The sequence below is a fragment of the Sciurus carolinensis genome, chromosome 11 (assembly GCF_902686445.1).
Source record: "Sciurus carolinensis chromosome 11, mSciCar1.2, whole genome shotgun sequence".
NCBI lineage: Eukaryota > Metazoa > Chordata > Mammalia > Rodentia > Sciuridae > Sciurus > Sciurus carolinensis.
The window spans coordinates 999,209-1,017,800 of NC_062223.1; the positions used below are offsets into that span (position 1 = coordinate 999,209).

General features: G+C 61.9%; 1 protein-coding gene and 1 long non-coding RNA gene across 2 annotated transcripts in view; one reads left to right on the top strand and one right to left on the bottom strand.

Moving 5' to 3' along the window:
• Muc5ac (mucin 5AC, oligomeric mucus/gel-forming) overlaps nucleotides 1-6,079 on the top strand; it is a 29,215-nt gene extending 23,136 nt beyond the window's left edge. The window contains 13 exon segments of the mRNA XM_047516379.1: nucleotides 305-483; nucleotides 721-808; nucleotides 955-1,058; nucleotides 1,134-1,165; nucleotides 1,666-1,837; nucleotides 2,087-2,188; nucleotides 2,425-2,462; nucleotides 2,949-3,071; nucleotides 3,150-3,248; nucleotides 4,944-5,063; nucleotides 5,252-5,315; nucleotides 5,410-5,524; nucleotides 5,803-6,079. Coding sequence (XP_047372335.1) covers nucleotides 305-483; nucleotides 721-808; nucleotides 955-1,058; nucleotides 1,134-1,165; nucleotides 1,666-1,837; nucleotides 2,087-2,188; nucleotides 2,425-2,462; nucleotides 2,949-3,071; nucleotides 3,150-3,248; nucleotides 4,944-5,063; nucleotides 5,252-5,315; nucleotides 5,410-5,524; nucleotides 5,803-6,079 — 1,513 coding nt within the window.
• Nucleotides 6,080-6,492: 413 nt separating this feature from the next.
• Nucleotides 6,493-16,817, bottom strand: LOC124958208 (uncharacterized). Its single transcript, XR_007103846.1, has 3 exons — nucleotides 16,379-16,817; nucleotides 14,719-14,773; nucleotides 6,493-6,771 (listed from the first exon to the last, which is right to left on the bottom strand). It is a non-coding gene; the product is annotated as an uncharacterized LOC124958208 (long non-coding RNA).
• Nucleotides 16,818-18,592: the final 1,775 nt, after the last annotated feature.

Sequence of the window (18,592 nt, forward strand, 5' to 3'; positions counted from 1 at the left end):
CCCACCTGCCAAGGGCTGGAGGGCCTTCAGGAGGCTCCTGGGAAGGACCAGAGCTGCCCTGTCACAGGCCTAGAATACTGTCCTCGGGCTCTGGGCAGGGTGGTCACAGCCAGAATGCCACCACGGGCTTGGCTGGTCGACCCTGAGGTCCTTTGCTGGTCCACTCATGGGTGCAGGCCTTGGTGGCTTCGCCGAGACCTGGGGACAGGGGCCTAGTGAGAGGCGTCTGCAGAAGGGTGTGCGGGACACGGCCCTCCGCTGCGGAGCTGGCTGTGACCCACCGGTCTGCCCCATCTGCCTGCAGGGTCTTCGAGCCTTGCCACAGCACCATCTCCCCACAGTCCTTCTACGAGGGCTGCCTCTTCGACCACTGCCACATGACCAACCTGGACGTGGTGTGCTCTGGACTGCAGCTCTACGCCGGGCTCTGTGCCTCCCAGGGCGTGTGCATTGACTGGAGGGGCCAGACCCACCAAGCCTGCCGTGAGTGCTCGATCCGGCTGCTGCCCCAGGCAGAGCGCCAGGCAGGCTTCCTGGGGGAGGAGGGGGCATCTAAGTCTGGGTCCCTGCGGCCCCTGGGGGGCAGCAGCAGAGCTTGGATGGACGGGCTGCCACTGGCAGTTACCAAAGGCTCCTGGGGGCTGGGTGGGTGGCTGGGGACAGGAGTCCAGAGGCACAGCCTTGTGGTGGCCTCTCAGGTGTGGTTTCTCCTCCCTGCAGCGTTCACCTGCCCAGCCAACAAGGTGTACCGGCCCTGCGGCCCATCCTACCTCCCCTACTGCTATGGGAAGGACAGCACCAGCTTCCTGTACGTGCCCACACCCCACCCCACCCACCTCGGTCCACCCGCCCCAGAGCCACCCTGGAGACCCCACTCTGGCACCTGGTCATCCCTGGCCAGGCCGCCCTGCCCTGGGGAGCAGGGGCCGCAGCCAACTCTCTGCCTCCCTGCAGGGCCCTCCCGGAGGCTGGCCCCATCACGGAGGGCTGCTTCTGTCCGGACAGCATGATGCTTTTCAGCAGCGACAGCCAAGTCTGTGTGCCTGCAAACTGCAGCTGTATGTCCCCTGGGCTTGGAGGGGTGGCAGGGCCACGTGCCTGCTGGTGGTAACCTCTGATCTCTCCCTCTGCAGGGTGCCTGGGGCCCCATGGGGAGCCGGTGGAGGTGAGTGTGCAGGGGCGGCTGACCCTGAACCCTAGGAGGCCGGGGCAGGCAGTTCCTGAAATAGAAGCCCCAGAATGGCCCCTGTGGGCTGGGACTGGGGGCTTCCCGTCAGTGCCAGAGGCCCAGAGAAGGGCAGGAGATCGGCCTGTGGCCCAACAGGACCCGGGAGGCCCCTCTTCTCAGGTGCCCTCCCTGCCTGCCTTGGGGTGAACTGGGGTGAACTCAGGGGTGCTGAGATCCTGCCTGACCATGTCCTGCTCTTCTTGAGACCCCTCTGCCCTCCACGGACATGTGAGGGTGTGAGGAGCAAGCGCCCCCCAAAGCCCTTCCCACCTCATCTCTGGGCCTCCCGGATCTCTAGCACCACGGCCGACCTGAGTTCCCCTCCCTTCTGAGGGCCTCCCCGCGTCCGCTGTGGGCCCGGCCTGCGAGCCAGCCTGGCTGCAGCTGCCCCGGGCCCACCGCTGACCTGTGGCGGGCTCACACACCCCTCCTCGCAGCCGGGCCACACCATCAGCACCGGCTGCCAGGAGTGCACCTGCAAGGACGGCTCCCTGAACACGACCTGCCGCAGAAAGCCATGTCCCCTGCCCCCCGCCTGCCCCTGGCCCGGCTTCGTGCCTGTGCCCACAGCCCCAGAGCCTGGCCAGTGCTGTCCCCAGTTCAGCTGCGGTGAGCCCTTGCTCGGTGGGGGTGGGCTGTGCCCACACCCGGGGGCTGGGAGGGGCAGGCGCTTGGCGCTGGGCTTGGAGGCTGTCCTCCAGCGCTGCTCCAGCGGGTCGATCCTGCTGCTGGCGCCCCCAGGGTGGAGGGTGTGCGGCTCTGCCTGCCCTCCTGGAAACCCCTGGGGCCAGGCCCTGCGGCTGGGTGGGCATAGGCGCAGAGGGGGCCCGGCCCCTGAGTGCCCCCCTCACCCTGCAGCCTGCAACACCAGCTACTGCCCCGAGCCCCTGGACTGCCCCAGCGGCTTCCACCTGGTCCTGACCCACGAGGAGGGGGCCTGCTGCCCAAGCCAGAACTGCAGTGAGTGTCCTCGGCCCTTGCGCAGGCCACGCTGGGTGCTGCAGGCCAGGGACCCTGGCCTGGGGTTTCCCAGGAGCATGACTGGAAGAAGCCGTGGCTTGGCTGGGCACCATCAGCCCGATGACTGAGAGCTTGCCGGGCCTGGGAGGCTGCAGGTGGCGGGAGTAGGGAGGCGGTGGGTGGGTGGTGGGCAGGCTGCGTCCCTGCCAGAACTACAGCTTGTGTCTCCCGGACAGCCCAGGCAGGCTGCAATGTCAACGGGACCTTCTACCAGGTGAGAACTGTCCAGCGTTCAGACCCCACAGCCCCAGGGACTGGGTTTCCCGCTCCTGGGCTCCCTGACACTCTTGGGGCTCAAGTAGACTTCAGAACAGCTGGGGAACTTTGAACCCCTGCAGACCCCTGCCCGGACCAGGGGCCCAGTCCACAGCTTGGTGTGGCTGCAGCCCAAACCTGGTCCCGGGGTCTCCAGAGGTACTGTTACTGGGTTCCTGACCTCACCTGGGGTCCCAGCAGCTGGCCTCCAGCTGCACTGCTCCCAACTGAACCCCCAGACTGTGTGACCCCAGAGTATGAGCCCCTACGGAGGCACAGCTGGGTGCTCATCCCTGTGACAGGGCTCTGCACCCGGAGGGACGCCCAGGGCCACCCCAGGGGTGTGAGTTGGGCTGGTGGGCAGGCTGGGGCAGCTGTCTAGTGAGGGATGGAGCCTCTGCCTGGGCTCAGTCCAAGTCCACTAACGCTGGTCTGCCTTTCGCAGCCTGGCGCTGTGGTCTCCTCCAGCCTGTGTGAGAACTGCTGGTGTGAGAAGCCCAGCAGTGCCCTGTGGGGCAGCTTTCTGGTCAACTGTGAGACGCAGATCTGCAACACCCACTGCCCCCTGGTGAGTGCCGGCCCCTCACCACGCTCGTCTGCTGGACAGCCAGCCCGAGCTCAGGCTGCACATCCGCTCTCCCTTCAGGGCTTCAGGTACCAAGCTCAGAGTGGGCAGTGCTGTGGACAGTGCGTGCAGGAGACCTGTGTCGCGAACACCAGCCGAGGCCCTGACGGCCTCTTCTACGTGAGTGGCTGCTGCACCTGGTGGCCTCGGGCAGGGTGTTGGGTGCTTGGAGAAGCAGGTCTTGGGCTCCAGATTGGAAGGGGGCAAAGCTGCCACACCCCTGTGGGAGCTCCAGGAGGGCCCAGGCCAGCCCCTGCCCATGGGTATGGAGGCACAGAGAGCATGTGTGTCCTGAGAGGGCAGGTCCTGGGGACACTGGACGCTGAGGGGGAAGGTCCTGGGGCACTGGACGCTGAGGGGGCAGGTCCTGGGGCACTGGACGCTGAGGGGGCAGGTCCTGGGGGCACTGGGCACTGAGAGGGCAGGTCCTGGGGCACTGGGCGCTGAGAGGGCAGGTCCTGGGACACTGGGCACTGAGGGGGCAGGGTCCTGGGGGCACTGGGCACTGAGGGGACAGGGTCCTGGGGACACTGGGCACTGAGGGTACAGGGTCCTGGGGGCACTGGACGCTGAGAGGGCAGGGTCCTGGGGCACTGGGCACTGAGGGGGCAGGGTCCTGGGGGCACTGGGCACTGAGGGGGCAGGTCCTGGGGCACTGGACGCTGAGAGGGCAGGGTCCTGGGGGCACTGGGCACTGAGGGTACAGGGTCCTGGGGGCACTGGACGCTGAGAGGGCAGGGTCCTGGGGCACTGGGCACTGAGGGGGCAGGGTCCTGGGGGCACTGGGCACTGAGGGGGCAGGGTCCTGGGGCACTGGGCACTGAGGGGGCAGGGTCCTGGGGGCACTGGGCACTGAGGGGGCAGGGTCCTGGGGGCACTGGACGCTGAGAGGGCAGGTCCTGGGGCACTGGGCACTGAGAGGGCAGGGTCCTGGGGCACTGGGCACTGAGGGAGCAGGTCCTGGGACACTGGGTGCTGAGGGAGCAGGGTCCTGGGGGCACTGGGCACTGAGAGGGCAGGTCCTGGGGCACTGGGCACTGAGGGAGCAGGTCCTGGGGCACTGGGCGCTGAGAGGGCAGGGTCCTGGGGGCACTGGACGCTGAGGGGGCAGGGTCCTGGGACACTGGACGCTGAGGGAGCAGGGTCCTGGGACACTGGACGCTGAGGGAGCAGGTCCTGGGGCACTGGGCGCTGAGAGGGCAGGGTCCTGGGGGCACTGGACGCTGAGGGGGCAGGGTCCTGGGACACTGGACGCTGAGGGAGCAGGGTCCTGGGGGCACTGGGCACTGAGGGGGCAGGGTCCTGGGACACTGGACGCTGAGAGGGCAGGTCCTGGGGGCACTGGGCACTGAGGGGGCAGGGTCCTGGGACACTGGACGCTGAGAGGGCAGGTCCTGGGGCACTGGGCACTGAGAGGGCAGGGTCCTGGGGCACTGGGCACTGAGGGAGCAGGTCCTGGGACACTGGGTGCTGAGGGAGCAGGGTTCTGGGGGCACTGGGCACTGAGAGGGCAGGTCCTGGGGCACTGGGCGCTGAGAGGGCAGGTCCTGGGGCACTGGGCACTGAGGGGGCAGGTCCTGGGGGCACTGGGCGCTGAGAGGGCAGGTCCTGGGGCACTGGGCACTGAGGGGGCAGGTCCTGGGGGCACTGGGCGCTGAGAGGGCAGGGTCCTGGGGCACTGGGGGTCCTTGGGGAGTCATCTCTACAAGGCTCGTGCCTGGGCAGAGCCAGAATCTCCCTGGAAGCCCATAGGCTGGGTGCAGATAGGGACGAGGCAGATACCCAGGCGAGGGGCACTCACTCTTGCCCTTTCAGCCTGGTGAGTCCTGGTCAGACCCTGGGAACCGCTGTGTAACCCACCGGTGTGAGAAGCACCAAGACGGGCTTGTGGTGGTGACCGTGGAGAAGCAGTGTCCCTCGCTCAGCTGTGCCCGGGTGAGCTCCAGGCCTCCCACCCCAGCTGCAGCTCACCGGGCTGGTCAAGTCCTGTGGGGCCAGTGGGCCTGTCGCCCTCCTGAAGGGGCCACTCCTGTCTGAACCTGGCCTGCACCTCTGCAGCCCCTTTCCTGGGTAGGCTGCTGAGCCGCCACCCAGGCACTAACCGCAGTCCCTTGTTGGCACAGGACCAGGCCCAGATGAGCTCTGATGGCTGCTGCCTCGTTTGTCCACCCACTGGTAAGAGGGCATGTCTGCCCGCAGGCCTGGCTCCAGCTTCGGAGGCCCAGGAAACAACTGGGCGGGCGTTCCCATGGCCTCACCTGCTGCGTCTGTCCTTCCCCAGAGACATCCTGCGGGCTCCGCCACCGGGACCAGGTCATCCGGCAGGGGGCCTGCAGCTCCACCCGGCCTGTGCGCCTCTCCTACTGTCAGGGGGACTGCGGGAACAGCACCTCCATGTACGCGACCCCTTTCCTTGGTGCCTCCCCGATGCCCAGGGAGTCCCGTGGGGCATGTTCACAGATGTGGGCAGTGGGGTGCGGTCGGGGGCAGATGGGGCAGGACCAGGAAGGGCAGGAGGAGGCTGGAGGCTGTGAGGGCCAGCGCGTGCGGGGTGGGGCAGGCGAGGCCTGTGTGGAATCGGCTCTTCTTGCTGACCGCAGACCAGCGCCCTGTGTTGGTCAGCTGCAGTGCAGCTGTGGCCGGGCACCTGGTGCTGAGCGGGCTCTGCCCACAGGTACTCCCTGGAAGCCAGCGCGGTGCAGCACAAGTGCCGCTGCTGCCAGGCGCTGCGGACCTCACCGAGGAAGGTGAGCCTGGGCTGTCCCGACGGCTCCAGCCGGACCTTCCGCTACGTCCAGGCCGAGGCCTGCGGCTGCCTGGGCCAGCAGTGCCACTCACCAGGTGACGCCAGCCACTCAGAGTCATCGGAGTCTGAGTCCAAGGAGAGCAAAGAGCAGAGCTCAGAGTCAGAGAGCAGTAGCCGGGAGGGGCCACTTGGTCCTCCCCAGTGAGCTGGCCAGTGCGGCTGTGTCTTCCTGGACACACCAAGGAAAACGTCCTTTGCATCCTCCAAGGCCAGTAGACCGTGCACCCTCGTCAAGCTGACTGCAGTCTGGGACACACCATGCACTCACTACGTTCTTCTCCAGGGGCGATCTGACCCTCGAGATGTCCTTGGAGGTGGGGAGCCCTTATCCACCTGTGCCCTCTGTTCAGGAACATGGAGCAGTGAGCTCCTCTGTGGCTCTGGCCTGCTCCTTGGGACTTCAGCATCACACGAAGCTCTCATTAACAACAGTCTCTTGGACGTCGGTAGTGCCTACCTGGCCTTGCTCCTACCTCGGCCCTGGGCCCATGTCCCCCTCCTCAGGAAATGACCAATCTGTTTCATAAATACACTTGGAGCATTTTGCAATTTGTGGACTATGTGCATTCTTGAACTTGGTCATGAATCCAGGAATAGGGTGGGGTCAGGCCCAGGCCCAGGAACTCACATCCCAGGCTGGACACCAGGGCTACTGGGGGGGGGGGGGAACCCTGCTGCCTCCAGCTCCTTGAAATGTCCATCCATTCCAAGAGGAAGACAGGCATGACTGTAGGTTTGCCAGAGGTGATAGTCACTCTGCAGAGGCCATTGATGGTCCAGTTGCTGACCAGAGTCAAGGAGGCATCTGGTCACAGCACATGGAGAGTCAGAGAGTGCCTGGATGGATGAATGAATGAACAAATGAGTGAGAGAGTGAGTGATTGAGTGAATAATCAGTGAGTGAGTGTGTTCATGAATGAATGAATGTGTGAGTGAGTGAATGAGTGAGTGGGTGAGTGAGTGAGTGAGTGAATGAGCGAGCGAGTGAGTGAGTGGGTTCATGAATGAATGAATGCGTGAGTGAGTGGGTGAGTGAGTGAGTGAATGAGTGAGTGGGTGAGTGAGTGAATGAGTGAGTGGGTGAGTGAGTGGGTGAGTGAGTGAGTGGGTGAGTGAATGGGTGAGTGGATGAGTGAGTGAGTGGGTGAGTGAGTGGGTGAGTGAGTGGGTGAGTGTGTTCATGAATGAATGAATGCGTGAGTGAGTGGGTGAATGAGTGAGTGAATGAGTGAGTGGGTGAGTGAGTGGGTGAGTGAGTGAGTGGGTGAGTGGGTGAGTGGGTGAGTGGGTGAGTGAGTGGGTGAGTGAGTGGGTGAGTGAGTGAGTGAGTGGGTGAGTGGGTGAATGAGTGAGTGAGTGGGTGAGTGGGTGAGTGAGTGAGTGAGTGGGTGAGTGAATGAATGAGAGTTAGTGCATGAATGAATGACTCAGTGAGTCAGTGGGTGAGTGAGTGAGTGGGTGAGTGAGTGAGTGGGTGAGTGAGTGGGTGAGTGAGTGAGTGGGTGAGTGAGTGAGTGGGTGAGTGAGTGGGTGAGTGGGTGAGTGAGTGAGTGGGTGAGTGAGTGGGTGAGTGAGTGGGTGAGTGTGTTCATGAATGAATGAATGCGTGAGTGAGTGGGTGAATGAGTGAGTGAATGAGTGAGTGGGTGAGTGAGTGGGTGAGTGAGTGAGTGGGTGAGTGGGTGAGTGGGTGAGTGGGTGAGTGAGTGGGTGAGTGAGTGAGTGGGTGAGTGGGAGAGTTAGTGAGTGAGTGGGTGAGTGGGTGAGTGAGTGAGTGAGTGGGTGAGTGAATGAATGAGAGTTAGTGCATGAATGAATGACTCAGTGAGTCAGTGGGTGAGTGAGTGAGTGGGTGAGTGAGTGGGTGAGTGAGTGAGTGGGTGAGTGGGTGAGTGAGTGGGTGAGTGAGTGGGTGAGTGAGTGAGTGAGTGGGTGAGTGGGTGAGTGAGTGAGTGAGTGGGTGAGTGGGTGAGTGAGTGAGTGAGTGGGTGAGTGAATGAATGAGAGTTAGTGCATGAATGAATGACTCAGTGAGTCAGTGGGTGAGTGAGTGAGTGGGTGAGTGAGTGAGTGGGTGAGTGAGTGGGTGAGTGAGTGAGTGGGTGAGTGAGTGAGTGGGTGAGTGAATGGGTGAGTGGATGAGTGAGTGAGTGGGTGAGTGAGTGGGTGAGTGAGTGGGTGAGTGTGTTCATGAATGAATGAATGCGTGAGTGAGTGGGTGAATGAGTGAGTGAATGAGTGAGTGGGTGAGTGAATGAATGAGAGTTAGTGCATGAATGAATGACTCAGTGAGTCAGTGGGTGAGTGAGTGAGTGGGTGAGTGAGTGGTGAGTGAGTGGGTGAGTGAGTGAGTGGGTGAGTGAGTGAGTGGGTGAGTGAATGGGTGAGTGGATGAGTGAGTGAGTGGGTGAGTGAGTGGGTGAGTGAGTGGGTGAGTGTGTTCATGAATGAATGAATGCGTGAGTGAGTGGGTGAATGAGTGAGTGAATGAGTGAGTGGGTGAGTGAATGAATGAGAGTTAGTGCATGAATGAATGACTCAGTGAGTCAGTGGGTGAGTGAGTGAGTGGGTGAGTGAGTGAGTGGGTGAGTGAGTGGGTGAGTGAGTGAGTGGGTGAGTGAGTGAGTGGGTGAGTGAATGGGTGAGTGGATGAGTGAGTGAGTGGGTGAGTGAGTGGGTGAGTGAGTGGGTGAGTGTGTTCATGAATGAATGAATGCGTGAGTGAGTGGGTGAATGAGTGAGTGAATGAGTGAGTGGGTGAGTGAGTGGGTGAGTGAGTGAGTGGGTGAGTGGGTGAGTGGGTGAGTGGGTGAGTGAGTGGGTGAGTGAGTGAGTGGGTGAGTGGGAGAGTTAGTGAGTGAGTGGGTGAGTGGGTGAGTGAGTGAGTGAGTGGGTGAGTGAATGAATGAGAGTTAGTGCATGAATGAATGACTCAGTGAGTCAGTGGGTGAGTGAGTGAGTGGGTGAGTGAGTGGGTGAGTGAGTGAGTGGGTGAGTGGGTGAGTGAGTGGGTGAGTGAGTGGGTGAGTGAGTGAGTGAGTGGGTGAGTGGGTGAATGAGTGAGTGAGTGGGTGAGTGGGTGAGTGAGTGAGTGAGTGGGTGAGTGAATGAATGAGAGTTAGTGCATGAATGAATGACTCAGTGAGTCAGTGGGTGAGTGAGTGAGTGGGTGAGTGAGTGAGTGGGTGAGTGAGTGGGTGAGTGAGTGAGTGGGTGAGTGAGTGAGTGGGTGAGTGGGTGAGTGGGTGAGTGAGTGGGTGAGTGAGTGGGTGAGTGAGTGAGTGGGTGAGTGAGTGAGTGGGTGAGTGGGTGAGTGGGTGAGTGGGTGAGTGAGTGGGTGAGTGAGTGGGTGAGTGAGTGAGTGAGTGGGTGAGTGGGTGAATGAGTGAGTGAGTGGGTGAGTGGGTGAGTGAGTGAGTGAGTGGGTGAGTGAATGAATGAGAGTTAGTGCATGAATGAATGACTCAGTGAGTCAGTGGGTGAGTGAGTCAGTGGGTGAGTGAGTGAGTGGGTGAGTGAGTGGGTGAATGAGTGAGTGGGTGAGTGAGTGAGTGAGTGGGTGAGTGAATGGGTGAGTGGATGAGTGAGTGAGTGGGTGAGTGAGTGGGTGAGTGAGTGGGTGAGTGTGTTCATGAATGAATGAATGCGTGAGTGAGTGGGTGAATGAGTGAGTGAATGAGTGAGTGGGTGAGTGAGTGGGTGAGTGAGTGAGTGGGTGAGTGAGTGGGTGAGTGAGTGAGTGGGTGAGTGAGTGAGTGAGTGGGTGAGTGAATGAGTGAGTGGGTGAGTGAGTGGGTGAGTGAGTGAGTGGGTGAGTGGGTGAGTGGGTGAGTGGGTGAGTGAGTGGGTGAGTGGGTGAGTGGGTGAGTGGGAGAGTTAGTGAGTGAGTGGGTGAGTGGGTGAGTGAGTGAGTGAGTGGGTGAGTGGGTGAATGAGTGAGTGAGTGGGTGAGTGGGTGAGTGAGTGAGTGAGTGGGTGAGTGAATGAATGAGAGTTAGTGCATGAATGAATGACTCAGTGAGTCAGTGGGTGAGTGAGTGAGTGGGTGAGTGAGTGAGTGGGTGAGTGAGTGGGTGAGTGAGTGAGTGAGTGGGTGAGTGAGTGGGTGAGTGAGTGAGTGGGTGAGTGGGTGAGTGGGTGAGTGAGTGGGTGAGTGAGTGGGTGAGTGAGTGAGTGAGTGGGTGAGTGGGTGAGTGGGTGAGTGAGTGAGTGAGTGGGTGAGTGGGTGAGTGGGTGAGTGAGTGGGTGAGTGAGTGGGTGAGTGAGTGAGTGAGTGGGTGAGTGGGTGAGTGGGTGAGTGAGTGAGTGGGTGAGTGAATGAATGAGAGTTAGTGCATGAATGAATGACTCAGTGAGTCAGTGGGTGAGTGAGTGAGTGGGTGAGTGAGTGAGTGGGTGAGTGAGTGGGTGAGTGAGTGAGTGGGTGAGTGAGTGGGTGAGTGAGTGAGTGGGTGAGTGGGTGAGTGAGTGGGTGAGTGAGTGGGTGAGTGAGTGAGTGAGTGGGTGAGTGGGTGAGTGGGTGAGTGAGTGGGTGAGTGAATGGGTGAGTGAGTGAGTGAGTGGGTGAGTGGGTGAGTGGGTGAGTGAGTGGGTGAGTGAGTGGGTGAGTGAGTGAGTGAGTGGGTGAGTGGGTGAGTGGGTGAGTGAGTGAGTGGGTGAGTGAGTGGGTGAGTGGTGGGTGAGTGGGTGAGTGAGTGGGTGAGTGAGTGGGTGAGTGAGTGAGTGAGTGGGTGAGTGAGTGGGTGAGTGAGTGAGTGAGTGAGTGAGTGGGTGAGTGAGTGAGTGGGTGAGTGAGTGGGTGAGTGAGTGAGTGGGTGAGTGAGTGGGTGAGTGAGTGAGTGAGTGGGTGAGTGAGTGGGTGAGTGAGTTGGTGAGTGAGTGAGTGGGTGAGTGAGTGGGTGAGTGGGTGGTGAGTGAGTGAGTGAGTGGGTGAGTGGGTGAGTGGGTGAGTGGGTGGGGTGAGTGGGTGAGTGGGTGAGTGAGTGGGTGAGTGAGTGAGTGGGTGAGTGGGTGAGTGAGTGAGTGAGTGAGTGGGTGAGTGGGTGAGTGGGTGAGTGAGTGGGTGGAGGGATTATGGTGATGTGGGTGAGTGAGTGTGAGTGGTGAGTGAGTGATAGTGAGTGGGTGATGGGTGAGTGGGTGAGTGGGGTGAGTGTGTGGGTGAGTGGGTGAGTGGGTGAGTGAGTGGGTGAGTGAGTGAGTGGGTGAGTGGGTGAGTGAGTGAGTGAGTGAGTGGTGAGTGAGTGGGTGGTGAGTGAGTGAGTGAGTGAGTGGGTGAATGATGAGTGGGGTGAGTGGGTGCGTGAGTGGTGAGTGAGTGGGTGAGTGTGTGATTGGGTGAGTGAAGTGGGTGAGTGAGTGAGTGGGTGAGTGAGTGGGTGAGTGAGTGAGTGGGTAGTGGGTGAGTGAGTGAGTGAGGGAGTGGGTGAGGTGGGTGTGGGGAGTGGGTGGGGTGAGTGGGTGAGTGGGTGGTGAGTGGGTGAGTGAGTGAGTGGGTGAGTGGGTGAGTGAGGGGGTGGTGAGTGGGTGAGTGAGTGGGTGAGTGAGTGAGTGAGTGGGTGAGTGGGTGAGTGAGTGAGTGGATGAGTGAGTGGGTGAGTGGGTGAGTGTGTGGGTGAGGAAGTGGATCCAGGTGGCCCCACCAGAGGCATCCAGGACATGTCCATGCACCCAGGTGAGGGTCTCTGAGCTGAGGCTTCCCTGTGAACCTGTGCTGCACCTCACAAAGCTTCCAGAAGCTGTTTCCTGGCCCAGCGTGTGTGTGTGCCTGTGTGGTCCCAGGGAGGTCAGCAACCCCACAGAGGACCCAGTGACCCTTTGCAGAGTATGGATAGAGTCCTTGGGGTCCACCTCTCTCCTGCTCCTCCCTGCGCCCACCCTCTGGCCCGCAGCATGCCATGGCCTTAGTGACTCTCCTCTGTGAAGACCCAGGGAGGCCTGCCCCCAGAGACGCTGGCCCTAGTCACTCAGCCCCAGCCACACCAGGAGTGGAGGCGGCAGGCCCTGCTGGCCCCAGGCTCCAGGAACTGCCAGAGGGGCCCAGACAGGCCTGGGAGGAGCAGGGCACTGCGTCAGCCCAGGGGCCACACTAGCACATCAGGCCCAGGGCGTTTCAGACCTGACCCAGCCCCAGCACTGGGCAGGCGGGGGCAGGTGCGTGTACCAGAGCAGATGCCCACGGGCCAGGTGCCAGCCTGCTGAGTCCTGGCCACGTGTGGGGAGGCCTGAGCTGGGCTCTGGAGGGCAGGGGCTGACAGGCTGGATGGAGTTGCACAGCTGGGCACATCCTGGGGCCAAGGGTCCTGCCCAGGCCTCCCAACAACTAAGGGCCCAAAGTCCCTCTGTCCAGGCAGAAAGGGCCTCAGACCTGTGGACACTGGGCAGGGCATGTGGAGTGCTGGAGTGGGCAGGGCGAAGTCAGACTCCATCCAGATGTCCTGTGATGACAGGAGGTGGGAGACACAGCCCTCATGTCTGGTCCATGTCTCATCAAGGGAAACTGAGGCCCAGAGAGGCTGCATGCTGGCCACCAGCAGTATGGACGTGGGAAGCTGGACTTGAGTCCCGTCTGTATGGGTCTCTTCCCCAGCCTGGCTCCTGGAGTTTGATGTCCCTGTTTGGCCACTGGCTGCCTCAATTTCCAGGCCTGGCTGGGTTGGGGCTGGGAGCCCAGGTTGGACGGTCATGGTGCCACATTGTTTTCCGGAGTGTGGCCGCATGCCCTGTGTCTGCCGGGGGATCAAGCTGGGCCAAGGGCTCGGGGCCTGGGGCTGGGCTTAGGTTCTCAGCAGACCGTCCCTCGAGGCAGCCCCGAGTGGGGAGCTGGGCGGTGTGGCTCCTGGTGAGGCGAGGACGTCCTCTCAGGGTTCCAGGGTCCCACTGGGCAAGGGAGGTTGGGACTGGCTGGAGGACCGTGGCCCTCCCACCCTTCCGCCCTGTGGCCCCCAAGGCCCTTCCAGCTCCTGGCTCCCTTCCGTCTGCAGGCCTGGAAGGTAGGGAGCACTCCTGGGCCCGGTCCTCACTGGGCTTCTGGCCACAGGGCTTCACCTTGACGGCTGGTCTCCTGGCAGTTGCCTGCCTGGGGGTGTCTGGCAGGTCCTGCCAGCGTGGAGGTGGGGTGCCTGGGTTCTCCCAGAGGTCTTGTCCCCAGCTCCTCACGGGAGGAGCTACCTGCTCCCCACTGTGTGGGCCAGAGTTGACCTGGGGGAGGGTCAACTCTGCTAGTGACCATGTGGGGGCAGCAGAGGGGCCTCCCTCATTGTGACCACTGGTGGCAGGGCAAAGCACAACCTGGGAGCTTGGCCAGTCCTGCAGGCCTGCTGACCCTGCTGACCTCGCAGCCGCTGCCAGGGCCCTGCTTGGTGCTGCTGACCCCTGGAGAGGATCGGGTGTCTCAGCGAGCCACCTCTTCCTGCCGGGGGCGGGTGGGTGCCGCAGCGACTAACCCTCTAGCCCAGAGCATTCGCAGGCCTGCGTCACTGCCCTGCGGGGAACCCTGGCGCAGCGGCAGGAAGTAACCGGATCGCATGTCCCTGGGCGGGAGCACCTGCCCACCCTGCCCCCCACAGTCCAGGCCAGGTTATGCAAGCTGCTGTTTCCGGACAGAGCCGCAGAAGCTGGACGTGGCCTCAAACACCTTGGCAGGACCGTTCCTCTGCCCGCAGGGGCGGCTCCCTCCTTCCTGTTCCTCCTAAACATGGCAGGGGACAGGATGACCTGTCACACTTGAAATGAGCAGGAAGAGGACCTGTGGGCCCAGGCTGGCTTGGGCAGCTCCTGGTGGCCCCGAGGTGGGCTCACTTTAGGGGCTGCCTCAGGGGCCCACAAACTTGAGTTCCACCTCCTTCATGCTCAGGGATCCATACTGGGGACAGTTTCTGCCAGACCCTCTGCCCTAGGACTTCTTGGATCCTGGCAGAAATGATCCAGCCCTGACCCAGGTCTGAGGCCAGAGCCAGAGCACTGGGCCCCTGTGCCTCCTGGCAGAGCAGGGTGGGACAGCACAGGTGGGAGGGGCACGGCTGGGGCAGGGGAGAGAGGGCCAGGTGGAGAAGGGGCCTCCAGACCCCCGTTGCCTCCTGGAGGTTAGGGTGGCAAAGCCGGGGGAGGGGAGGTAGGAGCGGGAGGCTGTTCCCCTCCACACAGAAGCACGGAGACCCCTCAGGGCTTCGTCGGGCAAACGCAGAGGGGTCTGCCCACAGGGTCCCAGGACAGGGGCCAGAGCAGCAGGCCTGGAAGCCTGTTCTCGCTGCGGGGGCTTCCCTCCTCACCTCAGAGGGGGCCGCTCCCCTCCCACCCCAGCCAGTGGGCTGTGCCAGGACTTCACCTTTCACGGAGCACAGCAAGACTCAGGACGCGGAGGGCCACCCTCGGCATGTCCTGGGCCTACAACTGAGGCTTCCAGTGCGCGGTGGCTGTGCACCAGGAGGACCCCAAGCAGCCCAAACACACACAGGGACGTGCGTGGCGTGCTTCTGAGCGGGGTCCTGCCCCGGCCTTCCGTGACAGCGTGGCCCCTGGCAGCCCACTTGTGGCCATGTGGAATCTGGGTCTGGGAGGAAGGCAGGGAGGAAGCTGGTGGGCGGTGAGTCGGGACACAGTGAGCTCCAGTGCACACCCTGCTCCCTCCTCCACTACCAAGGAGTGACTCGGTTTACCTGCTGGTGGCCGTGCCCTGCCACCTTCTTGCCTGTCCCCACTGTCCCCACCCCGCACACCCCTCTTTCAGTCTGGGGCTTCTCAGCCTGAGAGCCCTATGCAGGGCCCCAGCCTCAGGGGCCTTACCTGTAATCCTGGGGCAGGGACTCCTGTGCTGGATCCCACCTGGCTCTGCCTCAACCTGGCACAAGCGGACACACAAGGTTTGGCCTCCTGAGCCGTGGCAGAGCCCTGGCTGGGCCCTGTCCTCCTGGGGGCTTTCCTCATCATGACCACTGTCCCCACACACCACCCTAAGCCCCAGACCCACTGGTGGATGTTCTGTACCCCAAACCAGGATGGTGCATAGCCCCCAGTGGCTTCTCCCAGCTGATCTGGGCCCACCCCTGACCTGCTGCCTCTGCCAGGCCCCCGCAACTGACATGGGCCTTTGTGGGCTGAGAGGGGGACTGCAGGAGGGCGCCAGAGAAGGGTCCCCAAAACAGGTCACAGCGGCCACAGCCCTGTGCAAACCTCCTCCTCCTCCAACACAAACAACTGAAGCTCCGTGACGTTCCAGAGTAGCCAGGCTTATGCCCATCAATAGGCCCCTGGTCAGTGCCAAGCCCAGAAGCTGTTCTGTGAGTGTCTCAGGTCTCCCCAGCCTCCGGGGCCCCATCTCCAAAGACCCCAATCTGAGTGGGGAGGCTGTGGGGAGTGGACCTCTGGGGCACTTCCCACACACGGGCCTCCTCCTGCCACCCTCCCACTTTGACCCTTGACCCTTTGGCTTACACCCAAGAGGTCACCCATCAGACCCAGGGAGCACCTGAGCAGGGAGCCAGGCGGCGCAGGGAGACTTAGCTGCCCCCAGGCAAGAGCAGAGCCTGTGCCTTCACGTCAAGACCCATCTCCCTGCTACTCCCAAGTGGAGCCTGTGGGGAGGGAGGTCTCCAGACAGGTGTCTTCCTACACCCTCCATCAGCCTCGGCCTCCAGCCCGTGGGGCAGGGCTGGGCAGCCCTGTTGCGTCCCTCTGGGCTCCACCTCTGGGTGGGTCTGTATCTCCTCCTGGCCCCACTGCTGACGAGTCCCCTCTGGCTGAGGGCTGTGCTCTTGAGCCTCCTGTTCCATGAAAGGGAGCAGGAAAACACACCGAGGATCCCCGGCCTGACGGGCAACCCCATTTGGATGGGTTTCGTATGGAAACAGTGGGGCTGAACCGCAGTGGCAGGACCTGCCTCGAGTCCCCTGTTGCTGGCACCTGCCCGCCATGGACTGTGGTACCTGCACCAGGCTCAGGAAGCCCCCGCGCAACTCCAGAGACCCAGCCTCTTCTCCAGGATGCCATGGGCAGCTGTCCCTGGGCAGCATCCTTGCCTCCACTGGGGACTCTGAGGCCACGAAGGCCACTTTCCCCCGTGGTCTGCAGCGGTCGGGCCTGGGCTTGCCTGCTTGCACGTGGGCGTGCCCATGCAGCCACGCGCTGCAGGTCGCCAGCCTGACACGCCACGTGCACACCAGGCTCACCCAGGGCCGTGGCCCTGCAGGAGGGGCTCTCCCCGGCTGGGGTCCCCTCTTCCAAACAACAATGCATGGGGGGGAGCTGGGGGCAGCTCCTGTGTCCCCAGCAGCTGGGGGCCGGGCAGTGCGGGAGGGAGGCCCTGTGACTGCCTGACCCAGCCACACAGACCAGTCCTCACCAGGCCCCTCAGGCTCCCCACCACCCCAGGTACAGCTCAGTGCTGCTTGCCGGCCACTGACCTTGGGCAGCCCCGACCCCATGACCCTCGGGACCACCGACTCACCTCAGTGATCTGCAGACTCGTTTCTGAGCTTCCACATCCCTGGCATGGGTGCTGTGGCCCTAGGAGGCCAGAATACGGGGACAGGAAAACTCCCAGCCAGGCAGGAAGGCAGGCTGAGGGGCCACACCGGGGCCTGTGCCCCTGCAAGGGTTGGGCCCTGAGGGCAGGCCTGTGCCTCCCCTTCCCAGTGCCTGGGCCGGGCAGGGCCAAGGTCTGGGGGAGGGGCCGGCAGCCTGGGTGGGTGCCTGGCCAGCCTGGGCCCCGCTTCCTCTCAGCACTGGGCCTCTGGGGAAGGCACCCTCTGCGACGTGGGCCTCTGCAAACCCCATCGTCACTGAGTCAACACCAGGTTCCTGGAGCAAGGGAGGGCCTGTTTGCTGATGGACACTTGGCCTTGCTGTCCCGGGACAGGACACGGGCCCTGCTCATGTTTGCTTTCCTCTCGTCTGAACCTGAGCAAACGTGATGGCCAGAGGGCTGCCCCTCGCTCTGTCCTGCAGCACACCCTCCTGCACCAGGGCCCTTCCCGCCCACTGCGGAGAGCCAGCCCAAGGCCATGGCCTTGTACAGGGTGTCAGTGGGGCGGGGGAGGGGAGGGCACCCCAAGTGGTGGGGCAGTGGGCAGGGACGCAGGAGCAGCTGCTGGGGGCCTGGTGTGGCCAGCCCGGCTACTCAGCTAGCTGCTCAGGTGGGCTCTGCCTGGACACAGCTGCCACCCCCTGCAGTCTTCCCCATTCCTCTTTGCCCTCCCCCTCCTCACCTTCTGTCCATGTCCACCTGAGGCTATTGCACTGGCCCCTCCTAGCTGCCCACTAGCTCATTCTTCAAACCACACAGAGCTTCTGGGGACTTTTTATCTTGATGCCGTTTTGAATTCACAGGTAAGTTGTGGGAACAGAACCAAGAGCTCCTGCATGCCCTCTCCCCGGTGGGCCAGCGTAGATTCCGCTTCGTGAGCGTCACTCTTCTTCGTATCTACAAGTTCTTCCTGAACCACTCGAGGGTAGCAAACAAGCCCCTTCCCCCCCAGAGATGCAGGGTGTCCACAGCACCAGGGCCCTGACTCAGGACCCCACACGCCGGCCGTGTCCCCCACAGCTGATCTGAGGCCACGCGCCACAGGAGTGTGCCTCTTTTGTCTCCTGTCTGGAACTGTCCCCAGCCCTCTGTTTCTCGACCCTGACGTTGGTGGGGCATGCACAGCACCACCCTGAACTGTCACGCGCAGGCTGGGAGCACACTGAGGCAAGGACGCGGTGCAGACAGGCCCTCCCAGTGCGCCACATCAGGGCCACCTTCCTCGCCTGGTTCGGGGCTTCCTTGGGAAGTTGCCATTTTCCCCTTGGAATTAAGAAGTGCCTGTGGGAGATGCTCGGACCACGTGGCTTCCTGCTCCCTCAGCCTGACTTTACTACTCTGCCGGGGTCTGCGGAGTCCTTCCACCCTTCTTAGTGGGTGTTGCTACAGAAAGGGCTTTCTCTTCTCTTCCATTTATTTGTTTTTCATTTTCCATTTATCTCAGTAGAGATTCCTATTTCAGAATGGATTATTTTTAAAGCTATAAATTAGCCAGCAAAATAGTGGGCTAGAAAGTTCTGAGTTCCCCCCTCTACAGGAGCATTAACGGCACTGCCACCAACAACAGCCGAAGCAAGAAGAAACTGCCTGGCCGTCTTCTCGAGGGGAAGAGCTGAGCCAGGCTGGCAGCAGCCAGCACATACCCAGCACGCAGAAGCCTCTTCAAAAGGGCAGAGTGTTCCCAGCACTTTGACTCACGCCACCCCACAGCCTCCCCAGTCTTGAAGAGTCACCTCCCTGCCGTAAAAGGCCAATTGCTCCACCCTGTTAGGAGGACTCTTGGAGGACGATGTGACATGCCCAGTTTCAGCACTATTTTGCTTAATTTGGAACTCAGGTGGGAAAAGCAGAGTGCACTACTTATAAAAGCTTCCAGAGGCCACAGGCCCACAGAATCCTGGGGCAAGAGATTAAGGGTGGAGAAATCCAAAGGACTTCAGGGCCTAGACGAGCTGAGGAAGAATCTGGGAAACTAAGACATCCAAAAGCAGCCTGTATACAGGGGAATTTAGAAAGCTACCATCGTGGCCAGGCAAGACCTCACCTCATGCTAATTCATGGGTTCAGAATGAGCTGAACTCAGTGTGAAATGATGGCTTCAACCCACAGCCAGGATATGAACTCTGGGGACACTCC